This window comes from Mycteria americana, chromosome 24, assembly GCF_035582795.1.
Source record: "Mycteria americana isolate JAX WOST 10 ecotype Jacksonville Zoo and Gardens chromosome 24, USCA_MyAme_1.0, whole genome shotgun sequence".
Taxonomy (NCBI): domain Eukaryota; kingdom Metazoa; phylum Chordata; class Aves; order Ciconiiformes; family Ciconiidae; genus Mycteria; species Mycteria americana.
This window is the reverse complement of record NC_134388.1, coordinates 915,920-929,620: the sequence shown is the minus strand read 5'-3', so window position 1 is coordinate 929,620 and position 13,701 is coordinate 915,920. Positions and strand designations below refer to the sequence as shown.

The following is a 13,701-nucleotide window of genomic DNA, read 5'->3' as shown; positions in this document are numbered from 1 at the left end:
TGGCTGGAGGGGACCCAGGCGTCCTGCATCCCAGCAGCCACCCAGCGCACCCCAGAAAAGCAACAGGGAATGGTTTTGGGGAGGAAACCCCACCCCCAGCGCATGTATTGGGACCCCCCTGTAACACCCACATCCCATCGCTCCCAGGGGAGCGGCAGGGGGGGCAGGGGCTGAGCTCCAACGCTGCCGGTGTCACCCGCAGCAGGGCGGGCAGCGACGCTACATCAGGGCGCACTTCTCCTTCACCTCGTCCACGCTGCCCAGCGCGCGGTCCCGCAGCGCCGGCAGGTCCACCTCCCGCAGCTTCGTCAGGAAGGCGAAGGCCCCCACGCTGCCATCCTCCTCTTCCTCCTCCTCCTCGCTGTGCACCATGGCGGCCAGCTCCTGCGGCAGCTCCACCGCGCCGCCAGCCACGTGCAGCTGAGCATCGTCCCGCTCATCCTGCACACGGGTGGGAGATGGCGTCGGCGTTGTGGGCAGACCCGGGCGCCCGCCAGCCATCCGTCCAGACTGTCCGGTTCCAGATTTGGACGGATGGACGCAGACGTGGGCAGGCGGATGGTGCAGACGGAGACAGCGGCCGTTTGCTGCCCTCTTCAGGAATCATCTCCCGTCCCGGGAGAGGCCTGGCAGCCCCCCGGCCTGGGGCTGCTCCGGCGGATGGAGGGTCTGGGGGAAGACCCCCAAGGTCCCACCGCAGGCGGGCTGGTCCTTACCTGGGCCAGGCGGTACTTGTCCCGCAGATGCATCCGCACAGTGGCCCGTTCTGCCTTCCTCTGCGCAAAGGCCTTGTCCCGCTCGATCCTGCAGCAGCAGGCGCCACTGTCACCCCCCACCTCGCCAAGCCCCCCCCCCGGCATCGCCCTGGTCCTCCGGCAGCAGCGTGGCTGTGCCAGCCCCGGGCCAGGGCTGGAGGAGAAGGGGATGCAAAGGGTTGCAATGGGGATCTGGGGGCAGGGGCCACATCCTGCCCCTCCAGCCCCAGCAGAGAGGCTCAGTGAAGGTGCCCGTTGGAGGGACTTGCTCCTCCTGCGGCCGCTCAGCTCCCGGATGCTGGGCCACCATGTCCCCACAGCACCCGGACCCAGGGAGATGGGACCTTAATCCAATCCCATGCTGGCCTCTGTCATCCCTCAGCCCCATGGGTGCTGACACCAGACACCCACCCCTCTGGGGCACTGACACCCAGGGGGATGCCCCTTGTCACCTGCGGTGCACCAAGCCACTGTCCCAGCCCTGTGCCAGCACCCACAGGGACCTCCTGTGCTGCAGGGAGAGGCACTGAAGGGCACCTGCTCTGCCCCTGTCCCTGTCCCCCCCCGGGGACAGCCCATGGCGGATGGGACCCCGGTCCCGGTGCACGGGGGACCCCAATGACCCCCAGCCCCAGCAAAGCCTTACTTCTCCTCCAGCAGCTGCCGCTGGTACTCCTCAAACTCCTCGCGGGCCATGCCGTTGGGCAGCGTGGCCTCCTTGCCATCCTTGGGGGGCCCCTTGGGCGGCTCCTCCTCGCCCCCCTGAAAACCCTTGAGGGCGGCTGTGAAGAAGGCGGCCATGGGTGGGCAGCTGCGGCAGCCCGTGCCCCACGGTGCCCGCACCACCGGGTCCCCACCCAGGGCCGGCGCCTGCAAGGTCAGCGGGAGCGGCTGCCCCAGGGGCGCTGCGGATCAGGGGCGGATTAAGGCATTAGGAGGGGAAGCCACAGCCACCGGGGTGGAAAGACCTTCCTGCACCGCTCGCTGCACCCACGGGTGCTTGGGGGGGATGGCAGTGCAGGGGAAGAGCGGGGTGCTGCCCCACTGGGGTGATGGGGAGGTGGAGAGAGCCACCGAGCCCCAGCGCACCCCGGATCAGGCTGAAAGACCCCCCATTGCATGGGCCTCGATGGAGGCAGCACCCGCAGGGCTGGATCCTGCTGGGGGGAGCCCTGCGCCACGGGCACCCGGAGCCACGGGCACCCAGAGCCACGGGCACCCAGAGCCACGGAGGGGTTGGAGGTGCAAGAAGTCAGCACAGAGGAGACACAAGAGGATTAGCCGAAAAAACCCAATCGAGGGTCAAAGGACTGGAAGGAAGACGAGGCAGAGGGCAGGCGCACACGCACAAACGCGCGCGCGCGCGTGCGTGCAGCCCCGTGCCCCTGTTAATCCCGGCTCCACCGAGATGTCGAGATTGCTTGGGAGCCGGCGGGGCTGGGGGCTTCCCGCTGCCGGAGGACGTGCCCCACTCCTGTAATCTATATGCAAGCAATTCCCATACAGACTCTGATTAAAAGAATAATCCCTGGCTGCGCAGAGCCCCGAGGGGAGAGGGGCCAGACTGCGCGCGGGGGGCTCCGAGGGCCGGAGCTCCCGGGCCCCCCCCCAAGCCTTTCCCTGTGCTTTGCCAGGCCCCAAGCGAGGGATAGGCCTAATTTGAGCTCAGAGGCTTAAAGATGCTGTTGAACTAATTTCTTTGGTTTAATCAAAAAGCCCAAATCCGGGTGGTTTAGCTGGCTGTGCCCGGCGTCCGCGCGCGGGGCCAGGTGGCTGGAGCGTGGCTGCGTTGGGGTTGGTGTTTCATCTTCCAGTGAGTGGATACGTCCAGTCCTGTCCCCCGTCACCAGGAGGGGCAGCTCGAAGGGACCCCACGTGTGGCACCCGCTGTCCAGGGCTGAGGGTGGGGTGTGTGGGGCATGGCCCCCCTTGGGGGCTGCTCTCCCCACCCCAGCGGGTCAAGGGAGATCGACCCCATGGGACCTTTCTCTGGGCTGTATGGTGGGAAGAAGGACCCGTGCCGGGATGGAGGGAGGCTGTTGCCTCCTCTTCGGATGCCCCGGGAGAGGAGAGACCCCCCCAGCTGCTGCCCCATCTCCACCAGGAGACAGCGGCACTGTGGGCCACCCCGCTGCCCGGCCACCCCTTGCTGCGCCGCTCCCAACCCTGGTGGGTCCGGGGGGTTCTGGCCACGGGTCCCGGGAGCGGGACGGGGGTTAAACGTCCCTCAGGTGCTTCAGCTCCTTCTGCAGCTTCTCGGTGAGTTTCTTGAAGGATGGCCGCTTGCCTGGCTCCAGCTCCCAGCAGCTCTTCATCAGGGCATAGACAGCAGGCGGGCAGCCCTCAGGGGCCTCCATGCGGTACCCCTGCTCCAGCAGCTCCGTCACCTCCTTCAAGCTCTGGCAGGATGGAGAAGCCAGCTGGGATCCCCCCTTCCCCGCCCCACCGGGGGCTCGCCCTGGCCCGGGGACAGTGCGATGTCCCTGTCCCATCAGTGCCAGCGGAGTGTGACCTGCGGCGTCCCCCGGCAAAGCACTCACCAGCTTGGGGTAGGGCGCTCGTCCAAAGGAGAAGGCTTCCCACAGGAGGATCCCATAGCTCCACACGTCCGATTTGGAGGAGAATTTCTGCAGCAGCAGGAGGAGGGGAAGCTGAAGCTGGCTGGGGGCCACGCTGGACCCCATCCCTCCCCAAGGGCAAGAAAGGAGACAGCACCTGCCCCCCACCACCCCAAGCTCCCTGGGGTGTGACCCTCCCTCCCTTCCCATCACCCGCACGGCCCTGGGTCCATCCTGCTGCATCCCACCGGAGCTGCCCCAATCCCTGCTGTGCACCAGGGCGAGCGCTGGTCAGGACAGTGCCCGAATTTCGGGGGATGCAGGGCTGAATGTGCCAGAAGCCACCACGGGGCAGGGACGGGTTGGTGGGAGGGGGGACGAGCAGGGGGGACCCGAGGGGGCAAGCTGCTTCAGGAGGAGCCCCAGCGCTCCCTGCCTTCCCACCATTGCTCACGTTGTGTTTCAGGGCCTCCGGGGCCGTCCACTTCACGGGCAGCAAAGTGGTGTCCGCGCCCTTGGGATTGACCCGGGCCAAGCCGAAATCGCTCACTTTGGCCACGTTCTCCTCGGAGATGAGGATGTTGCGGGCAGCCAGGTCCCTGTGTACCAGCTTCTTGGACTCCAGGTAGTCCATGCCCTGGGCCACGTCCCTGCCATGGCCGAGCAAGGCAGAGCGCAGTGTCACTGCGTGTCCCCCGGGGCTGCCCGCGGAGATGCAGAGCATGGATCCCCAGCCCGGAGGAAAGGAGATGGACTTACAGAGCAAACAGGAGGAGCTGCTGGGTCGGGACAAGCGCCCGTCCCCGTGTGCGCAAGAAGTTCACCAGGTTGCCCTGACAGAGGAGGAGAAATGCGTAAGGACCAATGGGATGGGGCTGCCTGGAGACTTTGCCTCCTGCGGGGGCTGCAGCACCCGGCATCCATCCAACTCAGCCCCTAAATGTGGATTTTGTCTCCAAATGTGAGCGGTGATGGGTCCTGCTGCCCGAGGACCGGCTGAGCGCTCTCACCTTGCTCATGAACTCCATGACGATGTAGAGGCCATTGTGCAGGATCACGCCGAGCAAACACACCAGGTTTTTGTGCCGGACCTTCCTGAAATGGAGGGGATCTGGGTCAAGGGGGTGCCTGCTCATCCCTGGCTCGTGGGGGAGGGTTGGGCCGTATCCCCCCATGGGGCACTCACGTCATGGCAGCTGTTTCGGCGAGGAAGGCCTGGGCGGTCACGTCGCACTTGATGTTCTTCACGGCCACTTTCTGCCCCATATACTCGCCCTGCAGGACATCTGGGAGGGGACGTGAGGGGATCAGGCTCAGCCCCACACATGACCCCCCACATCCCAAGCTGAGCCCCCCCATGCCACAGGATGGGGAGGGGACGTCCGAGGGTGCCATTTGGGGAAGCCCACAGCCAAGGAACCTCCAACCCCATCTTCTCACCTACCTCCGAACTCGCCTTGCCCGATGCGGTCTCCTAGTGTGAGGTGCTGCAGGTTCAGCAACCAGCCAGCTGGGCATGGGCACAAGGGCAGGTTAGCAGGGGCCACCAGCGGGGTCATGCTGCCTTGTCCCCAAAAGCCGGACCACGACCCTCTCCAGCCATCCCCTACCTTTGGCCAACTCCTCCTCGGCCGACTTCATCCCGGTTTTCGGTTTGGGCTTCACCAGCTTGGTGCAGATGGCTCCCTGCTCCTTCATGTAGTGCTGCCAAGGAACGGACAGGTGGAGGCGATGCGGCAATGCCACCTCTTACCCCCAAGCTCAGGGCATGGAGCCGGGACACGGCCGCGAGATGCTCCATGGGTCCCCACCACCATCACCACCCTCGAGGGGCCGGGAGCCCCTTCAGCTCGGGCAGTGCGCAACACTGCCTTTCCCCCCGCGCTGCAATTCGCAGCCCCCGTCTCAGCACTGCTCCCCTCTGGGCACAGCCAGCGAAACACCGTGGCAGATCACGGGCGGTACGGGATGCCACCGGTGAGCCAGACAGCGGCCAACGGGGTTAAAACCCCCGGCGGGTGCTGCTGCAGCAGCTGAGGGCAGTTTGCAGAGGTGACCTGGAGCGGAAGCGGCAGGATGGCCATTGCGGTTACAGAGCGGGGCCGGGGCAGCTAAAAGGGGAAAGGACCCACCCGAAAGCAGAAGTTGTGTCTAAATGAGGAAAACATATGAGAGTGCAACCCCCCGGAGAGGAGACAGGCAGCAGCTACGAGACAGGGCGAAGATGGACCTTGAGGAAGAGCTCACTGGAAGGGCGAGAGCTAACACGGCAGCCCGGGAGCCCCGCAGGGTCAGCAAGCAAGAGGGGGACTCGGAGGGGAGAGAAACATGGCAAAGCGCCTCAAAGCCTCAGCAGGGCTCAGACCTCGTCCAGGGTCCAGAGCTGGCAGATGCCTTTTTCCAAAATGCCCTAAGCCCCGCTGCTGCGTGAAGCACTGAAGCATCCCTACGGGGGAAAACGTGACCCTGGGCAGGGGACCGGGGCTGCTGCCCGCATGGCTGGTTCGCAGCTGAGGACGTCCCCAGGGCATCCCAGCTCTGTCCATTGCACCCCAAACTGAGTGGGAACCACGAGTCTTTGGCAGGGACAGAGAGTTACCCCAGGTAACAAAACCCAATGAAAACTACAGGAGAAAGGGACAGGGACCTGCTGCTGCTCCGTGTGACCCCATGAGGTTCTTGCCCTTGGTCCGGCGCTGGCGGGGCTCACTGCCTGGGGAGAGGGGTCTCACCTCAATCATGTCGATGAGGTTGGAGAAGTACTGCTGGCTGTCGATGCTGAGCGTGTTCTCCTCGTGCACCACGCGGTAGTGGATCACCTCCTTGCCAAAGCTCACGCAGAGCACGTAGTCGCCGGGGTGCCGGACAGACTCTCGCACCAGGAACAGCCCATCCTCGGGAGGCTGCAGCTCCTGCACCGCCTCCACCCCTGAGATCTTCCCATGGAACCAGCTGGGGAGAGGGGCATTGGGGAGAGGGGCACTGGGGAGAGGGGCACTGGGGAGAGGGGCCGTGCTGGCAGGCTTTCCCCAGCGCCAGCAGTGAGATGGGGAGAGCAGAGCCCCCACCAAAGCTACCAGACCCCATTGCGTAAACCCCCTCCCTGCGAGGTGCATCCAAGCTGGGTGGGCGCAACTGGGGGTCTTTAAAGCCAGGCACTGGTCCCAGCAAATCCCTCCGTCGCCAGGGCGTGGCTATGGGCTGCTCTGCCCCCAGCTGCCCACCCAAAACCTGGCTGGGGGGACACGTGCTGGACTTATCTGCTGTTGCAGCTCCCGGGGGCCGAGCTGGGCCGCCGCCCCCCCGGGTTCCCCCCAGCTGTACTCACGGCATGAGGCTGAGCTTGGGGTCGATGCGGATGGCGCCGCGCTCCCGCAGCGCGCTGGCCGCCAGCAGCCCCTCCTGCCCCGTCTCGTTGTGCCTGGCGTGGTACCAGCCTTTGCCCTGGGGGTGAGAGGGTCTCAGAGCAAGGGAAGGGAGGGGGGATCCAGCTGGGACGGGGGGAGGCTGGCTCCGGAGGCTCAGCTGATGGCACGAGGGCCCCATCCCCTCCATGCCCTCCCACAGCAGCGCGTCCCCCGAGCACCCGTCAGGCTCACCTCCACAGCCTCGACGATGGTGACCACGTCGCCCTTGCGGAAGGCCAGCTCCCGGGCCTTGGGCTTGGTGTGGTCGTGCTTGGTGACGCACTGCGTCCCGGGGGCCCAGTGTTTCTGCAAGAGAGAAGGCGGCGTTAGCAGGGACAGCGAGAGCTGTCTCCCCTCCGCCTCCACAGCCATCAGGGCCAGCCCCAAGGGCCATCTGAAGCCCTGGCTGGGGACGAGGGGCACTGGGCACGAGCCCCCCTCCACCCCACTGTGGTCCTGGGGGAACACGTCACCCCGATGTCGGCAGGGGAAGCGCTGGCAGCCCCGTGGCAGCCCCACTCACCCCAGACATGGTCGGCCGTCAGCGCATCAGGGACAGCCTGTCCTCTCCTGCTGCCACCTACAGAGAAGAAATCAAAGGGGGCTGTGGAGGGATGGGGCTGAGCTGGCCCGTCCCACGCCACTGCTGCTGTCCCCACAGGCTCCTCTGGCCGAGGCAGCTCCTTGCTAAGCCTGTCCGTCACCCGGGGCAGCCCTGCACCACGGGAGGGAGAAGGCGGCTTAGAGCAGGCAGCAAACCCTGCCCGTGCTGGCTATACCCCCGGAGACTCCTGTCCCAAACCCCGGTGGGAAGCAGGACCCAGCTGTCCTGGCTCCCGCCCCTTCTCCCTGCCTTGGAGTCCAAAGATGCGCTCCACCGCCGGCACTGCTGGCATGACAGGAGCCCATCGCTGTGGCCACGGGGGCGGGGAACGTGGTTTTACCAGGAACTTGTTTTTTCACCTCCTCTTTCAGCAGCTCTAAGCCATCAGGGCCACGAAAGGCACCGGCTGCAGGGCCCCGCTGATGTGGGACGTGACGGGGCTGACGCGGGGGCTGCTCGCTGCAGGGGGGACGCTGACGGGGCAAAGCTGGGCCGAGGTGGGATTGTCACATCCGCTGGCTGTGGGATGGTTGCGCAAGGTCCCTGTGCTCCCCCTGCCACCAACTTGTCATGCTGGGATGCATGTGACTACTTTCCAATTCAAAATTGTGGGTCTTCTCCTCCTGGAGCCCTTCATCCCCAGTGTCATCTCCATGGGAGGATCACAGACTTATAGAATGTTTTGGGTTGGAAGAGATCTTTAAAGATGATCTAGTTCCAACCACCCTACCGTGGGCAGGAACATCTTCCACTAGATCAGGTTGCTCAGAGCCCCATCCAACCTGACCTTGAACAATTCCAGGGATGGGGCAGCCACAACTTCTCTGGGCAACCTGTTCCAGTGTCTCACCACTCTCATCATAAAACATTCCTTCCTTATGTCCAAGCTAAATCTACCCTCTTTCAGTTTACAACCACTGCCCTTTGTCCTGTCACTATAAGCCTTGGTAAAAAGTCTCTCTCTGTCTTTCTTGTAAGCACCCTATATATATTGAAAAGCCGCAATAAGGTCTCCCCAGGGCCTTCTCCAGGCTGAACAACCCCAACTCCCTCAGCCTTTCTCCATAGCAGAGGTGTTCCAGCCCTCGGACCATTTCCGTGGCCTTCTCTGGAGCCACTCCAACCGGTCCATGTCTTTCTTGTGGTGGGGACCCCAGAGCTGGATGCAGTGCTCCTGGTGGGGTCTCACCAGAGCAGAGCAGAGGGGCAGAATCACCTCCCTTGACCTGCTGGTCATGCTGCTTGTGATGCAGCCCAGGATACAGTCGGCTTTCTGGGCTGTGAGCACACATTGCTGGTTCATGTCCAGTTTGTCAGCCCCCAGTAGCCCCAAGTCCTTCTCCACAGGGCTGCTCTCAATCCATTCATCCCCCAGTCTGTACTGATACTGGGGATTGCCCTGACCCAGGTGCAGGACCTTATACTTGGCCTTGTTGAACTTCATGATGTTCACATGGACTCCAGCCTGTCAAGGTCCCTCTGGATGGCATCCCCTCCCACAAGTGAATCAACTGCACCACTCAGCTTGGTCTCATCTGCAGACTTTCTGAAGGTCCACTCAATCTCACTATACACACCACTGATGAAGATATTAAATAGTATTGGTCCCAGTATGGACCCTTGATGGACACCACTTGTTACTGCTTTCCACTTGGACATTGACTGTAACTCTTTGGACGTGACCATCCAGCCAATTCTTTATCATCTAACAGTCCATTCTCAAACCCATATCTCTCCAATTTAGAGGTAAGAATGTTGTGGGGGACCATATTAAAGGCCTTACAGGTAGATGACACCCATAGCTCTTCACTGGTCCACTGATGCAGTCACTCCATCGTAGAAGGCTGCTAGATTAGTCAGGCACGGTTTGCCCTTGGTGAAGCCATGTTGGCTGTCTCTAATCACCTCCCTGTCTTCCACGAGTTTTGATACATCTTCCAGGAGGATGTGCTTCATGTTCTTACCAGGCAGCGAGGTGAGGCTGACTGGTTGGTAGTTCCCAGGGTCCCCCTTTATACCCTTTCTAAAAATGGGTGCGATGTTTCCCTTTTTCCAGTCACTGGGAACTTTGCCTGACTGTCACAGCTTTTCAAATATGATGGAGAGTGGCTTGGCAACTACATCAGCCAATTCCCTCAGGACCCTGGGCTGGATCTTGTTGGATCCTGTAGACTCATGTATGTTCAGGTTCCTCAGGTGGTCTGGAACATGATCTTCTCCTACAGGGGGAGGGACTTCGTTCCCCCAGTCCCTGCCTCAAGGTTCAGGGGCTTGAGAGACACGGGAAGACAGATTACCATTGAAAACTGAGGCAAAAAAAACCCAAACCCAAAAATGTTGAGTACCTCCGCCTTCTCCATGTTGGTTGTCACCAGCTCTCCCATCTTATTTAAGGGGGGGACACATTTTCTTTAACATTCCTTTTCTGGCCAATGTACCTGCAGAGACCCTTCTGATTATTCTTCACATCCCTTGCCAAATTCCACTCCAGCTGTGCCTTAGCTTTCCTGATCCCATCCCTACACATCCAGGCAGCGTCCCTATATTATTCCTAGGATACACATCGCTGGTCCCACTGCCTGTGCATTTCCTTCTTACACTTTGGTTTGACCAGGAGGTCCTTACTGAGCCATGCTGGTTTCCTGCCGTCCTTGCCTGACTTTTTTAACATATGGGAATTAAGAGCTCTTGTGCTGTAAGAAAAATGTCCTTAAAGAGCTACCAGCTCTGTTCAGCTCCTTTATCCCTGAGGGCAGTTTCCCAGAGGGTTCCATGCACTGATTCCTTGAACAACTGAACTTGTGGATGGTGGGACTCAGTGAGCAAATCCTCTCCTGCTGCCTCAGCGGCGCAGGGGGCTGGAGGGGGGACAGCCCACCTGCTGGCGCGTTGACACCAAGCCTGTGTCGTCGGTGGCACTGCCTGGGCTGCCGCGCATCCCCATACCATGGCATCATCCCCAAACCCACCACGCTCTTAAAAGTCAAGTCATGGCTTCTGTAAGTTTTGTTCTGATTTCAGCACCCTTCCTCCAGATCCATTTTGCAGTTGAAATTTCTCTCTGTCATTGCACAGCAGACACGTTCTTTCCTTTTCTAAAGGAAGGAACTCGTGCTCGCAACGCACACTCTTCAGCTTTGCCAAAGACGCCATGCGATGAGACCCACATCCCACGGAGGTGAAGCTGCTTCATGCCCACCTTGCTCCTTCGTACCAGAGAACTAGATAGGGTGAAGCTATCCCAGCAGCTTGGTGCTCCTCTCTGTTTCCAAGACCTCAAAACAGCCAGGGAAGCATCAGCTTCCAGAGAAGAGAAATGTCTGAGGAGGGGAGAGGTGATTTCATTCATGCACTGGTTTTCTTGGTGCTCAGTGAACATGAGAGCCTGGGCAGGGCAATGCGGGGCTGAGACCCAGCGCTGACTGCACCGCTCTCGGGGAAACCCCACTGTTGGCCTCTTGGAAACTTCTAGCCAGAGCAGGACGATGTCTCCCCGGCTCTGCTGGGCTGGGAGAGGTGTGGGGGCTCAGTCAGCTCCTTGGAGCAGAGATGACAGTCTTTGCTCTATTCCTCTTTTGGATGGTGAGTCACAGTCACTCCTCTGCATCACTGGTGGTAAACCCCAGCCTGTCTCCGTGACGCTGAGGATCCGAGGACTTACCGTGCCAGTCCCTAGCCAGAACAACAACAAAAAAGGGACAATTGCAGCTGTTGCGAGGTTAATATTAGCAGGCAGCAGTTTTGTCTGTTCCAGAAGCCATCGTTAGCTAGCACAGACATCCTCTCGTCCTGCAGCCCATCCGCACCACACGTATTATCTTGGTGGACTTAGAGATGCAAAGGCAGCCGCTCCATGCCTGCTCCCCAGCAGGCACAGCCAAAGTCTGACGTGACTGGATGCAGCTCAGCTCACTTCCAGGATGGGTGAGGACCTCATGTGCATAGAGCTTAAGGACAAGGCCCGCTCCATACCCCTCGCTGTGGTGCAACCTGACACAAGGAGGGACATGCTGGCTGAGCCAGGAAGGATGACAGTGGCTCTGACACTTGGTCCTTCATTTTCTGCTGCTCCGGGACAGTAATTTCTGGTGAAAGCAGCAACTGCTTGCTCAGTCCTGCCCCTGTGTGCAGACAGGGGGACAGACCCTCCACTCTGGGCGCCCAGGGGCCTGGCTTCTCTTCTGCCCAGCTGGCACTAGGGCTCGGCGTGCCGGACACGCACCCCCAGATGCATACCTGCCGCTGGCAGAGCCTGGAGACCAGCCAGTGCCTCCACCCAGCCACCAGCGGGCAATTGCCGTGAATCACCTTCCTCCTGGTGCCACTCACATGCCTTGTCCCAAAGCAACTATTTGTTCTTGGAGATGTTTGGTCCATGCGGTTCCCATCACTGGAATGACCGTTCCCACAAGCAGGATGCGTGGGCAGAAAGCCTGGGAGGAGATATTTGCCCCCCTCTTTGTTTTAGAGCTGTTCTACACTTTTTTTGTTTTTTTTTTTAATCGGTTAACCTGAGTATTTGCAATGAGGATGAGAAGTACAGAAACACGGTGGGGTTTGGTGGAGCCATCCCAACCCTGAACTGGAGAGCTCAGGCTTGTTCCCAGTGCACAGTTACCCCAGCTGAGGAGCTGCCAGGACCCAACGGCACAGTGGCAGAAGAGGGGACACGGGCATCGGCAGATTGCACCTCTACACTGAAACTGGAGCCGGATGCATTGTGCACACACCTTCAAAACACAAGCTGGGGAACTTTTTTTACAAACACCCAGCCGCGCTAAGGGTCACTCGGACGAACGGCAAGTACAGCTCTTTTGCTGAAAAACAGGTGACACCTGGCCATTTTCCCCACTGACTGCAACGCCACAAGTAGGCTACGTCCATCCCTCTCCACTGACAGAGCAGACGTGACAACGGTCCCCCGCTCCCAGCACCTCTAGCAGACCCTTGCGCTTACCTCCCCGCAGCCTCCATGCAGGGCCCCGCGGGCAACGGCGTCTCGGGGTAGCTCACAGCCAAGCGTGGACTCAGACTCCTGGAGAGTAAATTCTCTTTCATATGGAGCAGCAAAGCTTTATTTTCAAGGGCATGCTCCCCGAAAGAGCTACTGCGTTATTTCCTGATTTCTCTTCTGGTAAGGGCTGCAGATGCGGCGTCCCAGCGGTCCTAGTGCCTGTCGTCTGCACAGTCAAACATTAATCAGAGATGACTCATTATTTGACAACACTTAGAACAACTTTTACCCTTTGAGGGCACAAGTACACACCCTTGCTAGAAATGAACTGGAGATCATCAGATCCTATATCCTGCAGCACGGTGTAGCACTCACAGAAAATTAATGACCCACTATGCAAACGGGGAGATTTGCCGTTACTGCCTTGATTGCCATGATCGGAGCAGCTACCCGAGAAGCGGGTGCCCATGGCAGCAGAAGCTCTCCAGGGAGACTGAGACTCGGGAGAGGATGTGGTGGGACCAGGGATCCCAAAGTCTAATCCCATCCCAGCGCCAACTTCTGTGAGACTTCGGGGAGGTGGATCCAAGAGCACGGCCGCGCCTCGCTGCTCTATAGGGGCTGAAAACGCGGACACATCACAGGCTGGAACGGGCAGTTGGGAGAGACCTTTAAATGAACACCACTGTCAAATGGCAGTGGCTTATCTATATCCTCCAGCATCTGCAACTAGTGGGGAGGGAATAATCGCCTCCACACACAGTTTATCACCCCAGCCAGAAAACTGGAGACCAGTTTTGCACTAACGTTCAACATTTCCAATATTCCTAGCAAAATGGTGAAAAAGAAGAAAATGCAGTTTCAGGCAAACACCATGCTTCATTTGGGGGTCTTGGGGTTTTTTTTGTGTGTACTTTTTGTTTTGTTTTTAACAAAATGGTGTTTAAGCCTTCAAAAAATACCGGCCATTCAAGGGCAAAGGCAGTATAGAAGAAAACTATTCCAAACTAGCCAGTAGTTTCAGCTCCTGGTTATATTTTTCCATCAACAAACAACTTCCCCAAACCATTCCAGCCAGTCTGTTCATAGGATTCTTGGAACGTGTTTCCCCAGGAACACTCCTTGCATTGTCCTCTGGATTTGTAAGGATGGATCCTTAGATACCAGGTCTGTTCAAGCTTGAGAATAAACACAGGAGTACATCCTTACAGCCCCCGCACCACACTGCTGGGGCTCTGCATCGGATCTCCTGGGGTCTGCGCAGCACTCTGCGACCAACAGAGATGTTTCGGACTTTCGGGTTTTGCCACATTCGGTCGTGTCACAGATGTGCCCACTGCGCAAAGAACTCGGCATCACACAGAGGCTGCTCTAATGTAATAAACGGGCTTTCCCTGTCCTACTCTATGGCCAGCAAGAAGAC

General features: G+C 59.8%; 2 protein-coding genes across 2 annotated transcripts; both read right to left on the bottom strand.

Annotated features, from left to right (window-relative positions):
- Positions 1 to 219: 219 nt before the first annotated feature.
- LOC142420363 (complexin-3-like) lies at positions 220 to 1,556 on the bottom strand. Its single transcript, XM_075524219.1, has 3 exons — positions 1,402 to 1,556; positions 717 to 804; positions 220 to 441 (listed from the first exon to the last, which is right to left on the bottom strand). The coding sequence occupies exons 1-3, from the start codon at positions 1,554 to 1,556 to the stop codon at positions 220 to 222; spliced, it is 465 nt and encodes a 154-aa protein (XP_075380334.1).
- Positions 1,557 to 2,056: 500 nt separating this feature from the next.
- Positions 2,057 to 12,894, bottom strand: MATK (megakaryocyte-associated tyrosine kinase). Its single transcript, XM_075523929.1, has 13 exons — positions 12,282 to 12,894; positions 7,244 to 7,300; positions 6,913 to 7,026; positions 6,642 to 6,757; positions 6,046 to 6,265; positions 4,924 to 5,017; positions 4,758 to 4,823; positions 4,500 to 4,599; positions 4,324 to 4,408; positions 4,073 to 4,146; positions 3,768 to 3,963; positions 3,296 to 3,382; positions 2,057 to 3,154 (listed from the first exon to the last, which is right to left on the bottom strand). Exons 2-13 carry the CDS (start codon positions 7,250 to 7,252, stop codon positions 2,972 to 2,974), a joined length of 1,344 nt encoding a protein of 447 aa, XP_075380044.1. The 5' UTR covers positions 7,253 to 7,300; positions 12,282 to 12,894; the 3' UTR covers positions 2,057 to 2,971.
- Positions 12,895 to 13,701: the final 807 nt, after the last annotated feature.